The sequence below is a fragment of the Solea solea genome, chromosome 8, assembly GCF_958295425.1.
Source record: "Solea solea chromosome 8, fSolSol10.1, whole genome shotgun sequence".
In the NCBI taxonomy this organism is placed as follows: domain Eukaryota; kingdom Metazoa; phylum Chordata; class Actinopteri; order Pleuronectiformes; family Soleidae; genus Solea; species Solea solea.
The window spans coordinates 15,025,004-15,047,219 of record NC_081141.1 but is presented as its reverse complement, the minus strand read 5'-3'; the positions used below and the strand labels follow the sequence as shown (position 1 = coordinate 15,047,219).

The window sequence follows — 22,216 nt, the reverse complement described above, 5'->3', positions numbered from 1 at the left end:
AGGAGATTGAACACACCTGCTCGTCTTCGCGCAGGTGTTTTTCAATCAGCCAACAGTTCCGTGATGTTACTTTGAAGAGAAGCTGCACCAGTTGTGGAACGTAAAAAAAAAAGACGCGAAGAAGGTGTCTGCTGCTTAACTACTTGGGGAGGTGAGAACTTGTGGCGGTAATGCACCAACCGCCATAAAACCTCAAAAAAGAAAGAGGGAACTTTAAAAAAGAGAAGAAAAAAAGTAAACTACCGCGGCGTGACGTCAGACGCCGAAAAGGTGGTCGCTGCATCAGCTCCTGTATAAAAAATTAGCATGGCGCTCCAGGATGGCGTGTTCGACCTGGTCCAGATTGGTGGCCCGTCCAGAATGGTGAGTGACTTTTGTCAAGTTCCCAGTAGCCCCCACAATCACCTCACACAAAGATAACCTTCCCATGGTTGTACTACAACTCTTATTTTGACAAAAAAAAAAATGCTTTTGAACAATTTTACGGAATTCTTATTTCAAATTATGTTCAATAACTTTGCTACTGTGCATTGTACAGTCACCAACATCACCTCATACAAAGATGACCTTCCCATGGTCATACTACAACTCTCATTTTGGAGAAAAGCATAAAAGCAATTTTGATGAATTTTTATTTCAAATCAGATTTTTAAGGATGAACTTATTTTACCAAATTACATTAAAGGTGCAGTCATCATATAACATCAGAAAAACTGTGAATGCCTTTTTAGGGTTGGGGTGGTCAATATTCAAGTTGTTAAAAGAGTACCTTTACAAATTACCAGCTGTTGGTAAAAATGAGTGCTAACTGATTGACAGTCAGCTTATCCAGCTTCAAAATTAACAGTGGCTGTAGTAATTTCAATGTGTAAATTAATTTAAAAAAAGAAAGGGAGCCAAATACACTTCTGTGTTTATAGATGATAAATGTACTTACAGTATATTACACCAACAACCCAACTGAACTGGATAGAGACAAAAATACTTTTATAGTATCAGTAAACTGATAATGGTTTTGATAATGTGTATTTGATAATAGCAAAATTCTAGGTAACAGGTCAGTAGTTACAGGTAACCTTACAGCATGATTTTTAATGAATGGGAATGCAAGTCCTGTAGTAAAAGCTGTAATGGATTGGGCCACCAGGCCTCTGCCATCTCTTCACTGTATAATTTCAGCAGGACCCATGTGCTGCCCAGACCGAGGCCTTCTTGGGCCATATGCACAAGAACATTCTCTACCCTCTGGTTGTTGGTGTACTGCTCCTAATTCTAGGATGGGTCAAATGCAGAGAATAATTTCCCCTAAGGGGGATTAATAAAGACAAATTATAATTTTATAATTATAAATTATATAATTAACACAGTCATATGCAGGTAACAGAGAAATGTGTTTCCCTTGAGAGAAGTTGGTTGTTTCAAGCAATGCATAGACATTTTCTTTATTGGCCTTGCCCTTCAACTACCGAAACATAGAGACTTTGTAACTGGGAGCCATTTTCTTTATTTCTACTTTTCCTTGAACTGTAATTCAATAGTTTTTCATGTCTAGTCATGTATATTTCTTTTTTTATATATAAAAAATAAATTTCTCCTAGGGCTCCATTGTGTAGTATGACCATGTGAAGGTGATCTTTATATGAGGTGATTTTGGTGATTGTACAATGTACAATAGAAAAGTTATTGAAAATTATTTGAAATAAAATTTCCATATAATTGTTTAAAAGCATTTTTTGTCCAAAATAAGAGTGTTAGTATGACCATGGGAAGGTCATCTTTGCATGGGGTGATTTTGGTGATTGTACAATGTACAGTAGCAAAGTTATTAAATTATTTGCAATAAAAATTCACCAAAATTGTTTAAAAGCATTTTTTGTCCAAAATAAGAGCTGTAGTATGACCATGGGAAGGTCATCTTTGTATGAGGTGATTTTGGTGACTGTACAATGTACAGTAGAAAAGCTATTGAAAATTATTTGAAATACAAATTCACCAAAATTGTTTTAAATCATTTATTGTCCAAAATAAGAGGTGTAGTGTGGGGGGGGGAAGTACATCTTTGTCCGAGGTGGTTTCTGTAGCACTACAGTTAAGAGCAGTGAACCTATTGATTTTTTTGGTCAAGCTTGTGTTTTCAGAGACGCACTTTGCAGACGGTCCTTGGGCATTCACCTCACACCTGTCTCGCTGCCGCTGCACATAGACACATGTTATTCTTCCAGCGCGGAATTCAGGTCACTTGGATGAAAATGTTACTCTAGCTCATTAAGTACACAATTTTGATTGGGAAGAGACCACACTTGTTGCGAGCTGTGCTTCATTTTATGCTTAACTTATATAAGCTTAATTTATTTGCTCAATATTAGCCTTAGCTCAATATTCAAGCTGTGCCTCATTGTCAGCTGTTATCTAAATTGGCAGCCGTTTTGTCTGGTTACAGCAGTTAAATCATTGGTTTGAATGGGGCTGCAACTAATTTCTGTTTTTATTAACCTTTGATTTATTTTCATGTTTGGTCTATAAAATGTTAAATGTTGTTCACTTTTTCTAAATTCAGTTATATTCTTAAATTATTTGTTTTCAATGATTGTTTAAATAGAGCAAAGCAATTAGGAAATATTCACATTTAACAAAATAAAAAAAATCTGAAACTCAAACACTAAAACCAATCCATTATCATAAATGTTTAAAAACAGATTCAGGGTTATACATGTCTCTTATAATTCTAAACTTTTAATGTAGTCATTAAAATACAAACCTTTTTATTTTTTTTATTCTTAAGGAACAACCTGCTTCCTGCTCACGGAGACCTGGTCGGACCCGCCATGTACAAAAGCCTGAGGCTGTCAAAAAAAGGTGAGTAACACCTTTAGAGATAATTTACTACGTCATTGAAAATGTTATGGCTCATTTTCATAATGTATTTAACTGATGGCAATATATCATATTAATTTAATCACACTTGTATAATATAAGTTTTTTTGTGTTTTTAAAGAGTGTGGCTACTGACATTTCTTTACTTGAACTTAAAAGGCATTCCTTAAATCTTAATCAACTTTATTCTACATCACTTGTGATTATGTTAATTTCTTTGTTTCACTGTTAGGCTACGTTTTACATGATGACGGTCTGAACAGAAGACACTAAAGTGGCGTCGCGTCTTCACTTTTCTATTCCGCGTTTAGACAAGCGTTTTTGGGAGGAAATCTGCATGCATACGGTGATGCTATGCCAGGCGGCTAGGTAGCGCTGTGATACACTATCACACAACACCACCATGTATCAGCGCATGTGCAGAATCTTCCTTCCTCTCCACGAAAAGCAAATCATGGCAATATTATCTATACATATCCTCTACATTTCGTGCAAAGACTCCTGTACGTTTATTAGAGCTGCCAGAGCAGCTTGAAGGTCCGTCCCATGGAAATAATCCGACATGTTTGTTTATTTCCCTGTACTGGCGCATGTATGTGATGTAAACGCATACGCGACGTGAGCAGATCTGAGCAGTGTTTTGCATCTTGCCAGTGTAGACGGAGACGATACGGCGGAGCGTATTCAAGTGTTCCACTCTGGAGGGTGGTTTCAGATTTTTGTGTTTTTAAGCCCCCAAAACGCTGTTACCGTCTAAATGAAAGGCACTTCCGATAAAATATTTTGTAGTTTTTACCAGCAAGTGCCCTCGTGTCAACGGGGCCTTAGAATAGAATTTGTGCTGGCAGAAATGTTTTCACTGAAAGTGAGTCTTTATATCTCAGGCTGGGTGAACCATGTCTGTACCTCATACAACCACATTCTAGAAAACCTTACCTAGTTATTTTACACCAGTATGAACTTGAACATTGTCAAGGCTGGAGACTGGACTCAAACATTTTTTTGTTATTTGTTTGTTTTTTCCCCCCAGATTGATCTTCATGAAGATCGTCAAATAGTAGGTGTCATGCTTTAATTCTGGGTGGCCGCTGTGTCCCCACTCTTTCTTGGCCGCTGTGCCTACATCTCTCTGCATTGTGCATCATGGCCACGTTCTTTTTATTCTCCTGCTTTCCATCTGTCAAATAGCTGAGGGTTTTACATGGAGCATTTGCCACAGGTTGGTTTTGTATGTTCCTGTCCACTTTATTGGGTGGTCTGAATTTGTAAGATGTAAATCTGGTCCTCGTTAGTTATATTTTTGTGGAACTGCTGAGCGAGTGATTTGAAAGAATGAGGTTACTGATGGAGTGTTTGAAATTCTCTCTCTGAATGAATGGGATTGAGATGCCTGGTAAGTTAAGATGGTCTGAGAATATGATTATGTTCAGCAGTTCACATTAAAGTAGATATGGTGTCTTGAAGGGCTTAGATGCTTGATAAGTTATAATGCACTAACATTTTCTTTTTAGGTCCGTCTACAAAGGGTGAGTCCATATTTTTTTTATTTCTTCTCTGGGGGCTACTGTCTTGGCCTCCATGTGTAGTAGGGTTTGCAGAGTAGGGGAATAAACAAAAAAAAACTTGTGTGTTGTGTATTTTTGAAAGTGAAGGTACTTAGGTGTCGGCAACTGACTTGCTAGTCTAGCTGCCCACAGCTAACTAACTTACATGCAAAGGTAAAAACACGCCTCTCAATGGAGGCGTTTTCTTGCCTTGTCTCTGTGCCCTTAAACACTTTTTCTTTCCAACTGATACGCAGGCCGCGGGCCATCGCTCCTCCGGCCGCCGTGTCGATCTGTCCTGGCTCTCTTGCCTTTCCTTACTTCTAAAAGTAAAAAAATATATATCAACTAGAACTGTTTTCTTTAGCAATAAAATAGTGATGTTGGAGGACCAGATCTTAAATGAGGTTTAAATGGATGTTGGTGTACAGTTAAAGTTAGATGGTAGGAATACAATTAATGTTGTGCCTTGTACGCTCTGTCACAAGGCTTAGACTTCTTGGCCGTTGTGCCTTTTTTTTTTTTTCCTCTCTCTTTTCCATCGTGGCCATTAATCTACTGTTAGCCCTAGAACGTTAACATAGATCCTGGTGATCTACAAACACAGTACCTGGCTTTGGATGGCAGCCATGCCATTGCCTTTGTATTGCCATACGTCCCTTAATGCAAGTAGGCCATGATCGCTAACTGTGCCCGCGCCTTCATGACCTACTTGTGTCATTGTACGTGTGGCCTTGCGCGTATAGTCATTTTACATAGACAAACATGGGTGCCTTCCGCGTCCATGCACAGTAAGTGAACTAACCTGTACTTTTCTTCTAGCATCAGTCAAGAGGAGCACCGACATCCCTGCATGTCCATCTTAATTAGATTGCGTTTTAGTTTAAAATTTCAAATGTTAAGTGCAGTTTTTCTTTCTTGCTTGGCCGCTGTGCCATTACTATACCTGCTCTGACCTGTGTGTGTGTGTGTGTGTGTGTGTGTGTGTGTGTGTGTGTGTGTGTGTGTGTGTGTGCGTGCGTGTGTGCGCGCGTGTGTGTGCGGTATCCGTCTGTCTTGTGTGTGTGGTATCCGTCTGTCTTGTGTGTATGGTATCTGTCTGTCCTGTGTGTCGGATTTAGTCACTTTTTTAGTCTTATATGGATGATTTTAAAGTTGATTAGTCTTGAGGTGTCTGATTTCTGCAGGAAATTATGGTACTATATATATATATATATATATATATATATATATATAAATAATCATAGTTGCAACTTGGACTGTTGCCAAATGTGGAAGCTGATGAATCCCGAAGTAAATGCATCAAAGTTTACTGTAGCTTGTCTAAAGTTGTCTTAAGTTCTTTCAAAGTGCTGTAAAAATGTAGTTATTGATTATGATGAGCTATACCAGGTCTTTTATTCTCAACTGGTAATTGCTTTGATAAGATAACTGGTTCCTGATTTTTTGATTATGAAGCTAAACTTTTGATTTATATGCAAGTGTAGTCACATTAGATTGTAGGTGTTATTCAGCCCATGGATAATGTTATGATATACTTTAAATCTGGCATTTGTTGGCACACTTTTGATATCTGTTTAAGTCTTAAACTTTACGCACTGCCATCAGCCTTTGTAGTCGCTAACTGAAATCAAATTCAATATTAATGCTGACTTGTCTCACTTTGCCAAGTTTATTTCCCTCTAAAGGAGTTGAACCTTTTTGTGTTCATAGTCTTTTTGCGCGTCATGTTGGGAGGCCTCCCAGCAGGGGATTTTTATCTTCCCCTGCAAAACTATGCGTTACTCGCCTTAGGGATACAGGGCTATCCTGCATAGTTTCTTTCAAAAATCAGATTGTAGGTTGCAGGATTAGAGCGCGTTTCTTTTCTTTAGGAGGACACAAACCTGGCAGAGAGACAACTCGGATTATTTAAGTGAAATACAAATAAAATCTATTATTATTATTATTACTTTTTATCTTTCGCTACGATGACGTGAAATAAAACTTTTATTCTGTGGGCTGAATTCAGACAGAAATCAGACAGAATTTGGCTTAATGTTAAAGACTGTTCAAGTACCCTCTTGTAGCAGGAGTGAGCAGCTGCAGCTTTTTAATTTATTTTTCGTTATTTGATTTGTTTTTTGGATTGACTTGGTGTCTGGAGCTTTGTGGTTAACAGTGATCATGTAAACGTGTAAACACAAGTGGTCTTTTGCCTCTTATTTGCAAAGCTGGCAGCTGGTTGAAATGATAGGACTTTATGACTTAGTGGGATTTTTGATAGAGCATAGGGTTAACGTCTCATCATACACTAGCTATTTCAGCGAACAAGTGTCTGTAGTCCGTTATTACCCATGACTTTCTTTAAAATTTCACAATTTAGGCAGCTTGTAGTGTCATAGATGCTTAATCCCAATGTCTCGGTTGGTTGCATGAGAAACTGCTATCTCTTAGATGTGTTGGCGAAGTTCCTCCTGATTTTTGTATACTTACCCTAAAGTTTCTCTCCGCTTTAACTCTTGTTGAGTTATGCATTAAATGATTCCTCCAACTTGTCTCCATATCAAACTTTTTTCTCCCTGCAGCCTTCCACCACCCACTGTTGCTGTTGCATCTGCTAAAGGTAGCCGTATCCTGATTCACTGCGTCTTCATGTGTTGGGTAAGAAGTCTCATTAGAGTACTAACAATGTAAACACCTTTTAAATGCTTGATCTAATTTACCCAAATGGTTCATCAGTTTAGGACAAAGAAAAAAAATCATTGAATTTGACATTCTTGGGGTCAGTAACCTGACCTCTAAATGTTTGGGAAACCATGCAAAAGATCGCAAGCTCTCTGCATGACCCAACAGCATCGATGTTTGAGTTATTTAATTGCTCAATTTTTAAATCAGTCAAGATTTTATGAGCTGGGTCTTCTTCACACAACAGAGAACAAGGTAAATTGAGTCGACTCGTAACATGGTAAGGCATTTCGTCCTTCCCCTTCTTCTCTGTGTGTGAGGAAATCTGGCCACGGATCCTGACTGAGTGGCATACCATGGCTGTGCCGTTTCCAAAATCAGACAAGGATCCATCTGATTTTGTGACTCAGCCTGTCGTGATATGCATTTAACTTCCTCCGAAACAAAGGATTGGAATCGGCAGGTTTGTAGTGTAAATCACATCACATCACTTGTAGATGGTGAAGCATTTGTTTAAATTGGGGTCAAGCATTTTCAGGTGTCTGCTTTGTCAATACTCTGGTGCCACATCTTGCTAAACACACAAGAAGCTCTGAATTGTGAAACTGCTGCCTCTTGCAGATGTTACAACAGCAATGGCTGTTGAAAGGCTGCAGGGAGAGAAAAGGAGATCTGAGGACAGGAAAGTGGAATTGATTTCATGCTTAGCAAAATGAGGGTTTCAGCAGAGGACCTTTTTGTGGCGAGGCTACGGAATTTAGAAAGGAACGTTTGTCTGGGCAACTGGGAGATTTACAGTTTTTCATGCAGCCCAACCAAGACGTTGGGGTTAGCATCATCCCAAATGGCTGCCAAAGATTGCTTGTAACTGTCAGTGTAGGACAGGAAAGGCAGGTATAGGTGAGGGAGGGCATCCATCGGTAAGCTCTGACTGGATGTGAGAACCTGTCACACTGGACCAGGTGAGCTACCTGAAGATTTGTCATTTGTTTACTTATTTTTTTTTTTTCTTGTGACTGATCAAATTCTTCCATGTTTTGAAGAGATGAAGGCTGCAGCACATTCCTGGATCAGAGGACTCCATGTTGGACACCACGACCTGGAGAAGTCCCGTTGTGGATGCCTGCAGTGATAACCTAGCCCAAGATGAACCGACCCTTCTACGACTAGGACTTCGCCCAAGATGAACCAACCTTTCCCACGGGATGTCTTCAGGTACGTTCTTTCAGATGGTAATCAATATGTTTAATCCATATTTACCTAATACTAAAGTGTGCTGACTCTTATTTATTTTATTTTTTGTTAGATGTTGGACCCTGCCAAACTGTATACATGCCTCAATGGCTGCTACGTCACTCTGCCCAACAGGACATGGTCACAGAGATTTTTTAGATTTTTTTTAAATGGACTTTAACCCCCCCGTCCCTACTGACCCACAACCACACATGACAAAACACTGTACATGTGATGCATCACCACACTAAGATACAGACACTGCTACTTTCAGCTTGTAATATTAGACATTGAAAACTTGTATTTATTGCCTTCTTTATATCAAGTAAAACTTTTTTCTTAACTTTATGGTTGACTTGTATTTTTTCTGTGATGAGTGTTATTTTGACAAGTTAGTGCTTTGAACTTAAAGATGTGGAATTCTTTAGACTACTTGCTTTAAAATGCCTTCTTTTAACTACAGATGTATTTTTACTATTTTATTTCATCTGGCTTTTCGTTTTATCTTTTAATTCTGTCTTTACCATTTTACGCTTAAAGGTTTTATTTTTCGACTATGGAAAGCACTTTGTAGAGTTGTTTTGAAAAGTGCTATTCAAATAGTTATTTGAACAGTGTTGCAGTACCATTAACACCAGCAGCAATATGAGCAGCCACACATGCAATGCTTATATTTCTGACTGTCTCAGCCTCAGGTAGGTGATGTGATGAATCACAGCCAGATAATGCTCCACACATTAGTGCAGGAAAATATTCAGCAGTTAAATAAAACACCAAAGTGTGAGGCACAGATGTACAAGATGTTTCCCAAAGTAAAGATCAGACTTGGGACAACTGAGAGGTAGACAAAGAAGTCAGTGGCTTGTTGCAAGCTGCAAACACTGGTGTCCCAAGGTGGAGAGAGGGGTGAGGAGACGATTCTTCCAGTATCAGCATCCAGTGCATCATGAATTTGACAGGAAGAAGAGACGACTGACATTTTGGTTGTTTGATGATGCTTTTGTGGAGAAGGGGGCTGATTTTTTATTTTTTATTTTTTCAATTCCTTGGACCAGAAAATGTTGAAAAATGTTGATCATTGTTTCTCAAACCTGGAAATGATGTTCTCAAATGTCAGTTGGTTTTAATTATTTGTATTATATAGAACAAAGTAATTTAAAAATTAGCCATATAGCCTCTAGCTCATCTCCCGTTCATTCACCGCTTGCGGTACTAGTTATTTTCAGTGGCATCCCTGCGCAATGTTACTTCCTGTTGGGTGGAAGGCGTGTCCGTAAACGTGTTCAGGGAAGGTCCCTTGACTCGCATATCAAGTTTCATGCAGATCGGACAATGTTACACTTTACTTCCTGTTTCGTGCTTCTACTTCCTGTGGGGAGGTAATCTTTTACGGACATGTTCAGGATGGGTCTGGGGTCTCGCATATCTATCGCAGCATCTAAAACTGTAAGCGTAATTCTGTCTGCCGTCACCAGGGGGCGCAGTTGAAAATTTTCATATAGATGTCTTCAGGGCCAGACTATCATCAATCCTAACAAGTTTGGTTCACGTTGGACCAGTATTTGCAAAGTTGTAACAGTTTGTTATTTTAGTGTTTTCTGCTTCCACCAGGAGGTGCTGTTTTCAAAATGTACCATTTTCAGCAATGACCCATCATCAATCATAGCAAGTTTGGTTGTTATAAGAGTTTCGTTGTCTGTTGTGAAAAATCTAAATTATCACCAACTTTGGCACCCCTATCTCGTACGCCATGTGACATTTTAAAAAAACTTGCAGTAACTGTAGATCCTCTACTTGTCCACAGTGACCTCACCAAGTTTGAAGGTGTTGTGAAGTGTTTTCGAAATTGAATATTTTCATATAGACTTCTTCAGGGCCGGACTATCATCAATCCTAGCAAGTTTGGTTCAGATAGGACCTTGATTCGCAAAGTTGTAGCAGTTTGGTTGGTTTTTTTTGTCGCAAAAATCCCACTTTGCCCACATTATACGATCTGCCATCATATTCAGCACGCATCATCTACCATGTGTTTTGAGTGTTTTCACCAATTTTAAGTTGAATACGATAATCTCTGTAAAAGTTATTTCCGAAATCGTAAAGTAACTTTTTTTAGTTTTTTGCCACCACCAGGAGGCGATGTTTTCAAACTTGACAGTTTTTACATAGACGTCTTGACCACTGGCCCATCATCTAGCATCGCGAGTTTGGTTGAGATCCGACCTTCCATCATATAAGAGTTTTGTTGTGTGTTGCGAGAAATTCGAAATTTTCGCCAACTAGGCCGGCCCCGTTCTCATCATCATTGACTTTTATGACCGTCCTGACATGATTAACATAAGTATCAACTTCCGTTCATGTACGTGAAACACCAGAGAAAGTCACCTAATTTTCATTTTCATAAGCTCCGCCCACTATCAATTTTTTACGCACATTTCCCGAACCACTGAGGCGTAAATTTACACCAGCTCTGATGCGGTCGCAGAAATCCATGAGTTTTGGGGAATGGGAAAGGCCTCAAAAAGGCGATTTACTTCGAGGAAGAATAATAAGAAGTTTCAATAGGGTTCTCCGCACCTGGTGCTCGAACCATAATAATGAAACAAATTTAAAAAATCCTGTTAAATGCTTTTATTCTGTATGCTGATCTGCTCTTCTCAATTATGGGTAAGGTGCCAACTGGGTTATAAAAAGAGACATATATGCAACAATGAAATAGGAAACTTTATAAGCCGGGTGTCATTGTTGTTTAATCCAAGGGATCAACGTGTGTTTGCTTCGCATGTAGTCCGTGCACCACTCTCGTGCGAAACAAGACTAACAAAAGCTATCACCATGAATCATCGTCGCCTCATTGTGTGAATGTATTTAAGAGTCAGCAAACTTTAGTCTACTGTCTAATGTCTGTCAAGGTTATCATTCAGTCGAGTCACAGTCATCTTGTGTAATTAGCTGCAGGCAACTGGGGTTCTGTTTGAAGATGTTTCACCTCTCATCCAAGAGGTCGCTTGACTTCTGTCATACTGGTGGGAAAAAAAACAGGTGTTTAACCTATACGACTAGGTCCTATATGACCTTGAGGTTAAACAATGTCTGCTACTGTGTGAGTGTTGGAGTTCACCTTTGTTGTTCTATGTGTGACTGTTGAGAGAGTGTGGCTGACAGCTGGTGTCTAGGGCCAGCGCCTCTTGTTGTCGTAGTTTCCTTCCTTAATAATAGTCTCCCGTCTAATGAGTACCTAATTAAAGAGTCATTGACTTTAGTGGCTTTCCAATCATCATGACATCACATCAGAACCCTTTTGAAAACAGTAAGTTGTCAAACGTGTTAAATGTTTCATTGCAGCTCATAAAAAAAAAGGTTTTCTTTTGTTTTTACAAATATTATAATATACCCCTGTGACTCACCATACATCTGTCTGGGAGGAAATGCATTAATGCAGCAAAATCGAATGGAATTTGACTTTAACCCTTAGTGCTCATGCGGCGCGGATCTTTCCCGCAGGTGCACCCATGGTATGGTAATTGCCGTGGGAATAATAGACCTATCCTCATATAGAAATCCTGGGGTATGTGTATATAGGTATAGCTTATGTGTTGTCGCATTTTAGTATTGATATAAAGTAGCAATAGTTGTGCAGAAGTCACAAAATAGACCAGTTTTCTTTTCTTTTTGTTCATAAAAACGAGTGAACTTTGAACTGTGACATATTTCCGAATTTCACCAATTCTTGCGAGTACTTTTTGCTCAGGTGTGTGAAAATGAAAAGGTCATGATGGGCCTAAGTGCACTTTTCCACTGCTACCACCATGTGTCACTGTAGTTTGAAGATAAAAAGTTTCCTTTGGAGCAGCCAATACATTCCGACTTGTCAAAGCAGGACGAGCACACGTTTATAATCATTTTAATTACAGCTCAGTTTAGTTAAGTGGTTATTAGTCGTTATGCACAATACGGTACAAGGTTCTCAAAGGAGTGAATCTCCTGCAGCTGTTGTGACTCATGTCTGCTGTCGCACAGAACACAATCCTTATCTCACCAGGGTGATTCACGTCTACTAACTGTAAAACGTTACACACTTGACCAATATTTAACTACTGTGACAATTTAATTTACATTTGTGAGTCAGTGACTCATGAAAATGCATTTGTTTTATTCATGTTCCATTAAACACTTTTCACTACATACATGAATGCACAGGTGACACTGCAAAATACTAGAATGTCCTGCAAGACATGACAGTCGTTGTGAAATATTTGGACTCCCGTCTGTGCATATTTGATAACGGTTGATCACACGGAGGAAAAATGTGGAAGAATGTGAAGACGCCGCGCAGGAACCTTCAGACTGTCACAACAAATGAAGTATGACTGAAGGCATGGAGACACAAAACCTAAATAATGCATCCTCTATTCAGTAATAGATACAGTAATATCCCGGTGTAGACAACACTTATAAATTATCAAAAGAGTACTTTCTCAAAAACATTGACTGGTACCTTCAGTGGCCAGTTTTACTCTATAGCAGCGGTGACAACAAAAGCAGTTTTGTAAGCATTTCTCATGATGTGAAAGGTAAACAAAATACAAAGTACAATAAATAAAAGCGAAACCAAGCAGAAATGCCAAATTTAAAAAGCAACGCGTAGCACACAGCTGTGTCTCAGGAGAATGGGAAATGGCAGCTACATTGATTTATGTTTGTCTTTAAGGCAAATAAAGCGGACATTTCAAGATCTGCCGCCTCAATGAAGCTCGGAGATGAGCTCTTTGTAGTATGACGTCACATTGACTGACAAGAATCAGAGTCTGGAGTAAATCAAACCGACACAGGTGTGCTCATACTGCGACGGTTACATTCAGAAACTGAAAACTGAAACTGAAAGGGCCTATGGGAAGTTTTACCACTTGTGTTATCGATGTGCCGGTGGTCCACTCTTCCCCTTCCTATTTGTTCATTATACATCTAAACTGGCCGGACCCACAGTCATTATGGGCAAAACCTGTTTTCCTGTGTTGTTTGTAAGTTGGAGAATCTAGAAACAATAATCGCACCAAAAGACAAAGCTGTCTCTTGAGAGCTCTAATGTCTGTAGCGCTGAGCTGCCTGCTTGAGTTCCTGATCCAAAGCCGTTTGCGGGACAGTAGTGTGAGTAGGCTAAAGTGGCATATCAGGTGACATCATGGTGTGTTGAAATCTTTCAGTTGGGAAACGGGAAAATCCTGGTTTGCCTTTCCTGCGGATGTAGTGGGCGTGTGTGGGAGACACTGTAAACAGCCTGGTTTCCTCTGTGATCCCGCCGCTTGTAGTGATGCAGGGAATCTGTTTTTCTTATACCTGAAGTGAAAATGACACACACACACATCATTTATTCATACTGAAAAAGTACAATGAATAGCTTCTCGAGCGCCCTTCAAAAACTCCAAATATAGAGTTGAAAGAATAGGCCTTTTAAGATCATAATCGGCGTCTGTGGTTTGACAAGTCTCTGCATGAGTGAAGCAGGATGTTGAGGCCAATTTAATGTCATGAGGGGTTCCGTTTAAAATATGCAGGAGGCTTTTACATAATGAAAGGGCTGAGTATGAGTCATCCTAAACTTTATCGAGCTGCATTGCATCACACCAAGATGAAAACGCATCAGAATGCAAGTTTCAGAACAAATGCATGTCAAAACTACTTCAAACAACAACTTTAAAGTCGCTTTGTACTTGTTTTTTTTGTTTGTTTGTTTTTTAAATTTAAGTGAACATTGGCAACAAAACGCTTGAGGTTTCCTTCAAGAAAGGGGACAGATAACCCTTAGATTCAATAAATCATTACCGACAGGTGGACAGACACATGGACAGTCCGTAAATTTTGTTTTAGTAGCATTTGAATGTAAATTCACATTAAGTGCAGACATCCATGTAATCAGTCTTGCATAAAGTACCTAAATGTACAAGTATCTTACCAGAAAGTGACTTTAGTAGAAGTTGAAGTAACTTTTTATAATATTGCTTAAGTAAAAACTCTCAAGTCTTAAAGTATATGACATTTACTGTACTCATGGTAGTTCAGTGGTAGGGCGAGTTGTCTTTCAACTGGAAGGTTGTGGGTTCAATTTCTGGCTCTGCTAGTCTATATGTGTCCTTGTGCAAGATACTTAACCCCCGTGTTGCGGCGTGTGAATGGGTGAATGGCAAAACTGAAGTGTAACGCAGCTCATCAAGATTAGCTCTATATAAATACTGAATACATTACCAACTCTTCTTCTCCGTCTGATTTTATTTGGTAGTAACGAGTAACAAAGATAGTTAGAGGAAATGTAGTGGAGGAAAAGTAAAAGTTGGTAGAAACATAAATAACAAAGTAAAGTACAGATATGTGAAGTTTGTACTTCAGTACAGTAACAACACTGCATGTATCCTCATGGTGATATAAATATTATATTGTATTTACTTTTAGGTTGGTTGATTCTTTGGCTGTGTGTTCATCAGCGCGTTCCTTTGTGTCAGTCAGCTGTTTGGTAACAACATGTGATGCACATGAGGAGAAGACGGAGTAAAATGTGGCAAAACGTGTTCCACATTCACAAAAGGACAAAAGGAGAGTAAGTGAAATGAAATGACGCTCAGAATCTGAAGTGAATACTGTCAGGTGTCCCAGAATTCCTAGCTACATCGGGAAAATTCCAAAAAAAAAAGGTGTCCTGTGTTTTTGTGTACTTATCAGCATAAATAAATAAAACCTTACCATTTGCAACAGAAATACAGAGCTCCAGCCAGACCAATGAGCAACAGAATCAGACAGAATACAGTAACAATTATCTGCTCTTCTCTCATTGGTTGAAAGACGAGCTCTAGGTTCTCACACCTGGGTCCATTAAAGCCAGCCTCACACCTGCAACACAGAGGGGCATGACATGAATAAACACAAGCACTTGTGGGCATAATGCATTCCCAAAAACCCTCACCTTAACCATCACAATTAAGTGCCTAATCCTAACCTTTACCCTAAACATAAACCCAATTCTAACCCTAAACCTAAAACCAGGTCTTAGCCCTGAAAAAGCATGTCCTCACTTCCTTTGATAAACAAGTTTTTTTTTGGTCACACACGCGGAGGATCTTACGTGCAGTGATGCGTGTTGATGTCCACCAGCAGCATGCACTGTCCTCTGTTCAGGCAGTAGTTGGCATACGTGCTGTCACAGGTCTGTGTCGACCGCTTCGCCACATGAGGGCGCTGTTCTCTCTGCTCTGAAACACAAAAATGGGCAAAGCAGATAGGTGCAGGAGGTCAGACAAAGGCCAGCCCAGTGATGTTATAAATGACATTTTACATTAGTAGTTTTTATACTACTACTTCTTCTACACTAATGCATTTTATTATTATTTGTATTACTACTACTACTAGTACTACTACTACAGATACCTATGTTCTATGTCCTTTGAGGGCCACAGCAGAAGCTGAGTCAATCCAATCCATCTTTATTTATAAAGCACTTTAAAAACAACAACAGCTGAAACAAAGATAAATAAAATATAAAAACATAAGACCGAATAGACCTAAAAACAAACAATAAAACGGAAGGAAGTATAAAAACAGCACTAATATTCATATAATCTCCATTTGGAATGTGGGACCACATGGAGCCAATACATGAGCAAGTCCAATGTGATCACAGCAGCTGTTGGAGTGCATATACCTGCAGATAAAGAAGCGCTGTCCGCAGTGTGCAGACTGGATGAGACACTCTTGGTCAGTACATACGGCCACAGCAGCATCACACCTGTTGAGCAGAAAAGAATATTGTCTCATCATCTGCTCCACTGGATATAAGGTTGTGTATGTGTTGTGTGTCTGTCTGAGGAGTCACAACAATACTCGACTACAGTGTTACTAAGCACCGACACCAGCCTCTTAAAGTGATCGGTATATTACCAACTGTTCAAACTATGGCTCAGACCATTAAGCGAAACACCTCAGTCGCACATTGAAAACTTGATGAGTGAAATATGTGAGAAGCACCACACTGTTGAGATCTGGCATCAAAACCACACAGAAAATCAAAGATTAGTGGTTGACTGACTGGTAAAAATCTGCTTCTGCTTCTGCCCTGAAGCAGACGACATCTGCAGATGCAACAAAACAAAGACCCAGATTTGTGATCTGCACCTGCAACACGACACTTGCAAGTGATCCAAGTATTATCCTCTGTGTTTTCTCCACAACAACCAGAATGATGGGATTTCTGTTGCTTTTCTTTGTATAAGACGCCGCAGCATTAGCAAAACATTGAAAAAAGCCCATTTTGTTTGAGAGATGTCAGCTGTGTTATGTAAACTGTCCCCAATAGAACACAAAGCAGCGAGGCTTGAGTTGCCCGGCCAACATGCAGGTACCAGCCTGCACGACTGTTTTACATGCGGCATTTTGCAGACGCCCACATTCCTACAAGTAGGACAAAAAAAAAAGAAACACATAAATCTGGATGCATCCAGTACTGGCTGCACGATATGTACCTGGACAAACTGGATACCTGTGTTGTCAGTGAGTCAGTGAGTGGACGTTGGGTGTTTCTGATTCTCTGTTCTACTGGCCCAGTGACATCACCAACCTCTGACTCATCCCAATGAGACATGATGGTATCGAGGTGATTCACATTAACTGAATTGGGAATTAAAATTGAGAAAGTTTTCCCACTTTCTTCTTGCAAACACAACCCACACATAAATAATAAAGTAAATACAACGGTGCATTCTGTATTGTTGAAGGGCAAGTGTGAGCAGGGGAACAAACAAAGGAGTAGAATGAGGCAAGGTTATCATCTGCTATCATGATGGATTAACTATTAATCTCAGAAACAGTCAAAATAAACACAGATAGGGTGGGAAATACAGAGACGCTTGGACTTCATATATATATAATATATATAATCCGTGACAGGTTTTTCCTCTTTACATTAACATCTTATGATGCCGCAGATTCATTTTGTAAACCATTTCTTTGGGGGTTTTCACCCCACGATTTCAAAATATTTGGCTTAACTACAGTGGGGTCCAAATGTTTGAGACACTTTTCCATTCTGAAATGACTTTAAAAGTTATTTCATCCAATAGATTAGGGCTGAAACAATGACTTGATTAATCGTTTATTATTCAATTACTAAATGAATTGTCAACTATTTTGATAATTGATTCATAGTTTGAGTTTTTTTTTTTTTTTTTTTTAAAGAGTTGAAACAAGTTTTCTGATTTTTCAGCTTCTTAAATGTGAATCTTTTCTGGTTTCTTTGCTCCACGTAACAAAGAAATCATCAAAAATGAATTATTTTTGGAATAGTTTGGGTTTGGATTTCCAGGTTTTGAGAAGCACTGATCAACATTTTTGACATTTTATGGACCAAGCGCTTACTCTACAATAATTGTCCGTTGCAGCACTGGAATACAGCCTTTCAGTGCTCTCCATTTTCTTATGTTGTTAATAATACTTAATTTGCTGCAATTTGGAATGAATGAGTCGTATCTTTACATTTGGTTTAATGAGCATTAAGTCATTAAAAATGTCCTCGTCAAATTTGTGATACAACTTCATGGCGAGAATTGCGTGTGTGTGTGTGTGTGTGTGTGTGCTGCTATGATATGAAATATTCCTATCAGGGTTTGTTGCCAACATCCCTCAGCATCTCTGCGGCTCAGGTGTCAGTGTGGGCGTCAGCTCAATGAAACAGGAATGTTGTAAATATCCTTCATCTGTCTCCAAAACCTCCACCACTGGTTGATTTGTGGAATTAGCTCAACGTGCAGAGGCAAATGTGGAAGTAATGAAGTGGTAAAGAACAAAATTAACTTGGTCAAATCCAAGTATAAACACTTTATGACAGAAAGGAATGTCATGCTTCTCTATTCAATTTTAACTCACTCTATTTTATTTTATCATTTTACTCTTTAAACCTTTTACTCCTGTGTACATGGAGGATTTCTATAATGGGGGTCTAGTGTATAATTATGTTGCAGCACTAAAATACAAGTGCCATAATACATGCAATAAAGTATATAGATTTAAAAAGTGTGTTTTATTCATATGGTTAGGGGTTAGTAGTTAGTAGTAGAGTAAAAGCCACTTTCACAGTGTACCTGTTAGTTCAGTGGGTTCAGTGTTAGTTCAGTGTTCTTTCACCATGAAGCACTTTCAAACACTTGACCCTCTCTGACTCTTGAAAGATTGAAGGACTTACCGACGAGCGAGAGGAGCGCTGGAGGTTTGTGTCTCCACATTTGTGACATGCCGAGGCTCAGGTGACGGTGATGGATGGCGGTGTGCGCAGGTAACAGTCAGTCCGTGAGAGTCTGCGTATCAGAGACGCTTCCCAAATGGCAAATTAAAAGTCACAGACATACAGAAAAAAAAAAAAAAACATGCAGGCAACGCCCTCCTGACAAATACTCAGGAGAAACCAATGGGCTCCATCATCCTGGGTGTGGTGACACACACACACACACACACACACACACACTCCTGTGATAATTTCACTCTTCAACGTGGTCCAATTGAAAAGTCAGCGCCTGTAGGCAAAGCAAAAAAACAACAAAAAACAAACTAACTAAAAAAATAAAACTGAGGAGGAGCTGCTGCTCCCATCACCGTCACCCTTCACTCCTTCCTTCTGCTGCTGATGGAAATTTACACGGTTGTCAGACTTTAGCTATACTTCAATCTTTACAAGGTACAGTATTTCATATGAAAAAAAATAGGTAAAGTATAAGAAGAAGATAGCGTATCGTTTGAGATTATTTATTTTATTCAGTCATTGGGAACAGGAAAGAACACTTTAAAATAACACCCCCATATTCATATATTAATATTATGATTGAAAGGAAACGCAAAGTAAAAACATACTTTACAAAGAGCATCATAAGCAAAACAGAAGCAAACAAAAACAGAAAAACTCAAGTTGCTGACTTGCAATTATCATTCATAGGTCATATACGTTCATATATGTAAGTGTAACATGTTTTTAACCTGCATTCCAATTGGTATCAAACTTAACCAACGGTTCATTATATTTCCTTAACATACTTCTTTTAAGTTTGATTTTTATGTAACACTGAATTTGGATTCTTTGGCTCCAATGGACAAAGTCAAAGACGTTTAGTTTGTCCATTGCAGGCTACTGTAAATACATGGTGGTCCAAAATAATAGTGTGTTCCCTAGAGTTGACCCAGCTGCTTACATAAATATAAAAGGCTGATTGTACACTTGAAAATCAAGTATAATTAAAAGGGAAAAAAATTATTTCACCTACATTTTACACACTGGACCTTTAAGCCGGATACTAAAGTTTACCACTTAAATAAAATAGAAGACTTTGTTGTATGTTGTGCACATACAAGAATAATTACATCGTATATGTAAATGCAGTTAAGTAGTGAAGCGGCAAGTATCAGTCGTAGTAAATGAGTAAATGTACTTTATGCAGATTTGTGCTTTTATAAAAAAAATAATTAAGAATGTTTGACAACTTTGTTTCAGTTCAAAAACTTTGATGTCTTTGTTTGTTCAGTTCTTCTTCTTAGCCGTTTTTCATTTTTGTTTGATGTTTTTAAAGTGATGGAACTACAAAATCTCCTGCAAATCAAATGTTCCAAATTCCACAACATACGTATCCAAATAAAAAAAAACACTCCACACTCAATAACAAATGATAAGTTATCAAAGCTTCTGTGTTTATTTTACCCACGGTAATCATAGCAACACGTTAAATATTCTTTCTTTTTTTTTAATCAGCATATTACAAAAACCTTAAATAAACAAAAATCATTCAATAAGTTAATTTATACAGTACAATAAATAGGCAGATAGTTTTCTTTGAAGGACAGTGGAATCATTACTACCTTACCCTGTTAGAAAAATACAAAAATAAAAAGGCCAAACTGGTCTGACACAGAATCGGCTGCTTTGAATGAGGACATCAGACTGAAGAGTGCCATTCTCTATGCACAATAAATAAAGGAAAGTGGAAAAACGACACGTGGAAAGTCCAAAATTAGGAGCGTCAAAATTGCTTTGTGGGTTAGTATTGACGGTGATGGAGATGATGATGATGATGATGATGACGGTGGAACAGTGGGCCTCACACTGATGTCTCAGATGGCGCAGCTTTTATTAGTGGTGCTGATGATTTTATACACCTGGAACACAAACAAACATCTGTATAAGATTTTTGAACCAACTGCTGCTTTTAACACGCAATAATGTGAACCGGGACTTTTTCATTTGATCTAATTGTTTGGTTTTTTCCTGGTCCCCCTTTGGATGCATTTCCTTGTATGTTGTAAAAGCTGCTTTGTCATGAGCCAGGCTGTGATTCTGAATCTGAAGTGTAACATTTGTCTGAACAAGTCTGACAAACACTTTTCTGCTCCTACATGCTAGATAGAGATGCCGTACTGGGGCAAAGTAAAGACTTGGAAGCGATCCAGTGCTCCTGAGCAGAACACAGTTGATACTCACTTTCTGTAGGCAAAGCAGTACATTACGATGGCCAGGATCAGGATGAGCATGAGTACGCCAAAGGTGATGCCGATGAGTTTCTCCAACTCGGGCCGAGATTGAGTGGGTTCAATGAGGAAGAGGCAGCGGGGCCCGTGGTACGAGGACGTGCAGCTGTGGAGCACACATAGAAACATTACATATAATGTGAACACAAACCAGCATGTGCGCGTATCTGTTGTGTTTAATCTTACATGCAAGAAGGTTTCTCGCTGTCCTGGGGATACATGCACTTGCCACCGTTCTCACAGTACCCTTCATGTTCACCTTCACATGACCTGTGTATGCTTAGAACCTGAGGTTCCTCCGTATCACCTACAGAGAGGAAGACTCACGTTAGTCGCTGTGACAATCGGCGCGTTCACTCAAAAAGCACTCACTGACACACGATACAGACTGAACCCTGATGGGACTCACTGTCATTGCGCTGCGTTGTCAGAGATGTCAGAGACGTAAGAGGAGAGGCTGTGGTCTGAAGGTTGTCCGTCACAGTCGCACATTGTCCTGTTGTGGTCAGGAGAAGCAGCACTGCCACCACTGAGAACAGGCCTGGGGAAACATGGTGGTAAATGACAGAAATGATGAATGTTGATGACTAGATTTAGTTGTGGAAACTGGTTTATTTAGTATTGTACTGAAAAGTGTATTTTATTCTCGAGAGAAATCTGATAAAAACACACTTTTTTCACACTTTACTGGAAGGGGCTGCATCTGTTAGCAACACGTTTGAACTGCTTTGGTATAATTAAGGATAAAGGTCCAGTATATCATCAAAAAAAAATTTCTCATTTATAAAAGAGAAACTTACCTTTCATCAGTGCAAACATCTTATCTTCAGTCAATGATATGTGGTGGTGTCAGCCTTGCTTCCTCCGAGTAAGCCGTGTGACAGACAGCAGGTTTTGGACGAACTTATATAGCGTGCTCCCAACCACTGCAGGGACTCAAACAGCCAATCAATGAGCCGCACGTTTGGTAAAAAAAATGAAAAGCATTCCCATCTAAAAAGCCGTCCGCATCACTTCCTTTACCTGTGCCGGCTCTCTGCGTGCACAGACATGGTCTACATGCTGACGATAGTGGTGGGGGCATGTGATCAGCCACAGGCTTTGTGATTGTGGTTTCTTCTTTAAAGGCTTCTGAACCCACGCATGGATCCCGTGTAAGGTTGATAGTTTCACTCAAATGCCTCAAATGCAATAGTTGCTTCATTGACAGTTATGAGTGTGTGTGTGTGTGTGTGTGTGTGTGTGAAGGCCTCACTTTCCTCAGTGGGGTCACTACAAACTGCTACTCCGGAAACACTCACATGTACCTAAGAGTGTTCAAAAAACTGGTCAATAAATAAATAAAGAAATAGCAT

General features: G+C 39.2%; 2 protein-coding genes and 2 long non-coding RNA genes across 4 annotated transcripts; 2 read left to right on the top strand and 2 right to left on the bottom strand.

Annotated features, from left to right (window-relative positions):
- The first annotated feature begins 3 nt into the window (after window positions 1-3).
- LOC131464203 (uncharacterized) lies at window positions 4-5,439 on the top strand. Its single transcript, XR_009241150.1, has 3 exons — window positions 4-363; window positions 2,783-2,856; window positions 3,905-5,439. It is a non-coding gene; the product is annotated as an uncharacterized LOC131464203 (long non-coding RNA).
- Window positions 5,440-5,703: 264 nt separating this feature from the next.
- Window positions 5,704-8,621, top strand: LOC131464263 (uncharacterized). Its single transcript, XR_009241154.1, has 3 exons — window positions 5,704-8,047; window positions 8,129-8,300; window positions 8,392-8,621. It is a non-coding gene; the product is annotated as an uncharacterized LOC131464263 (long non-coding RNA).
- A 3,826-nt stretch (window positions 8,622-12,447) lies between these two features.
- On the bottom strand, window positions 12,448-18,692 carry LOC131464109 (proepiregulin-like). Its single transcript, XM_058636407.1, has 5 exons — window positions 18,538-18,692; window positions 16,006-16,089; window positions 15,430-15,556; window positions 15,051-15,197; window positions 12,448-13,652 (listed from the first exon to the last, which is right to left on the bottom strand). Exons 1-5 carry the CDS (start codon window positions 18,584-18,586, stop codon window positions 13,496-13,498), a joined length of 564 nt encoding a protein of 187 aa, XP_058492390.1. The 5' UTR covers window positions 18,587-18,692; the 3' UTR covers window positions 12,448-13,495.
- Window positions 18,693-20,006: 1,314 nt separating this feature from the next.
- Window positions 20,007-21,730, bottom strand: LOC131464189 (epigen-like). The gene is made up of 5 exons (XM_058636548.1): window positions 21,662-21,730; window positions 21,271-21,402; window positions 21,048-21,168; window positions 20,815-20,967; window positions 20,007-20,492 (listed from the first exon to the last, which is right to left on the bottom strand). Exons 1-5 carry the CDS (start codon window positions 21,678-21,680, stop codon window positions 20,435-20,437), a joined length of 483 nt encoding a protein of 160 aa, XP_058492531.1. The 5' UTR covers window positions 21,681-21,730; the 3' UTR covers window positions 20,007-20,434.
- Window positions 21,731-22,216: the final 486 nt, after the last annotated feature.

Coding starts and splice junctions, on each gene's coding strand:
- LOC131464109 (XM_058636407.1), bottom strand. CDS start 18,586: ATGTCACAAATGTGGAGACACAAACCTCCAGCGCTCCTCTCGCTCGTC. Junction 15,557..16,005: donor CAGCGCTTCTTTATCTGCAG/GTATATGCACTC, acceptor TTTGTGTTTCAG/AGCAGAGAGAACAGCGCCCT. Junction 15,198..15,429: donor ATCAACACGCATCACTGCAC/GTAAGATCCTCC, acceptor TCTGTGTTGCAG/GTGTGAGGCTGGCTTTAATG.
- LOC131464189 (XM_058636548.1), bottom strand. Junction 20,968..21,047: donor AGCGAGAAACCTTCTTGCAT/GTAAGATTAAAC, acceptor TGTGCTCCACAG/CTGCACGTCCTCGTACCACG. Junction 20,493..20,814: donor TACTGCTTTGCCTACAGAAA/GTGAGTATCAAC, acceptor TTTGTGTTCCAG/GTGTATAAAATCATCAGCAC.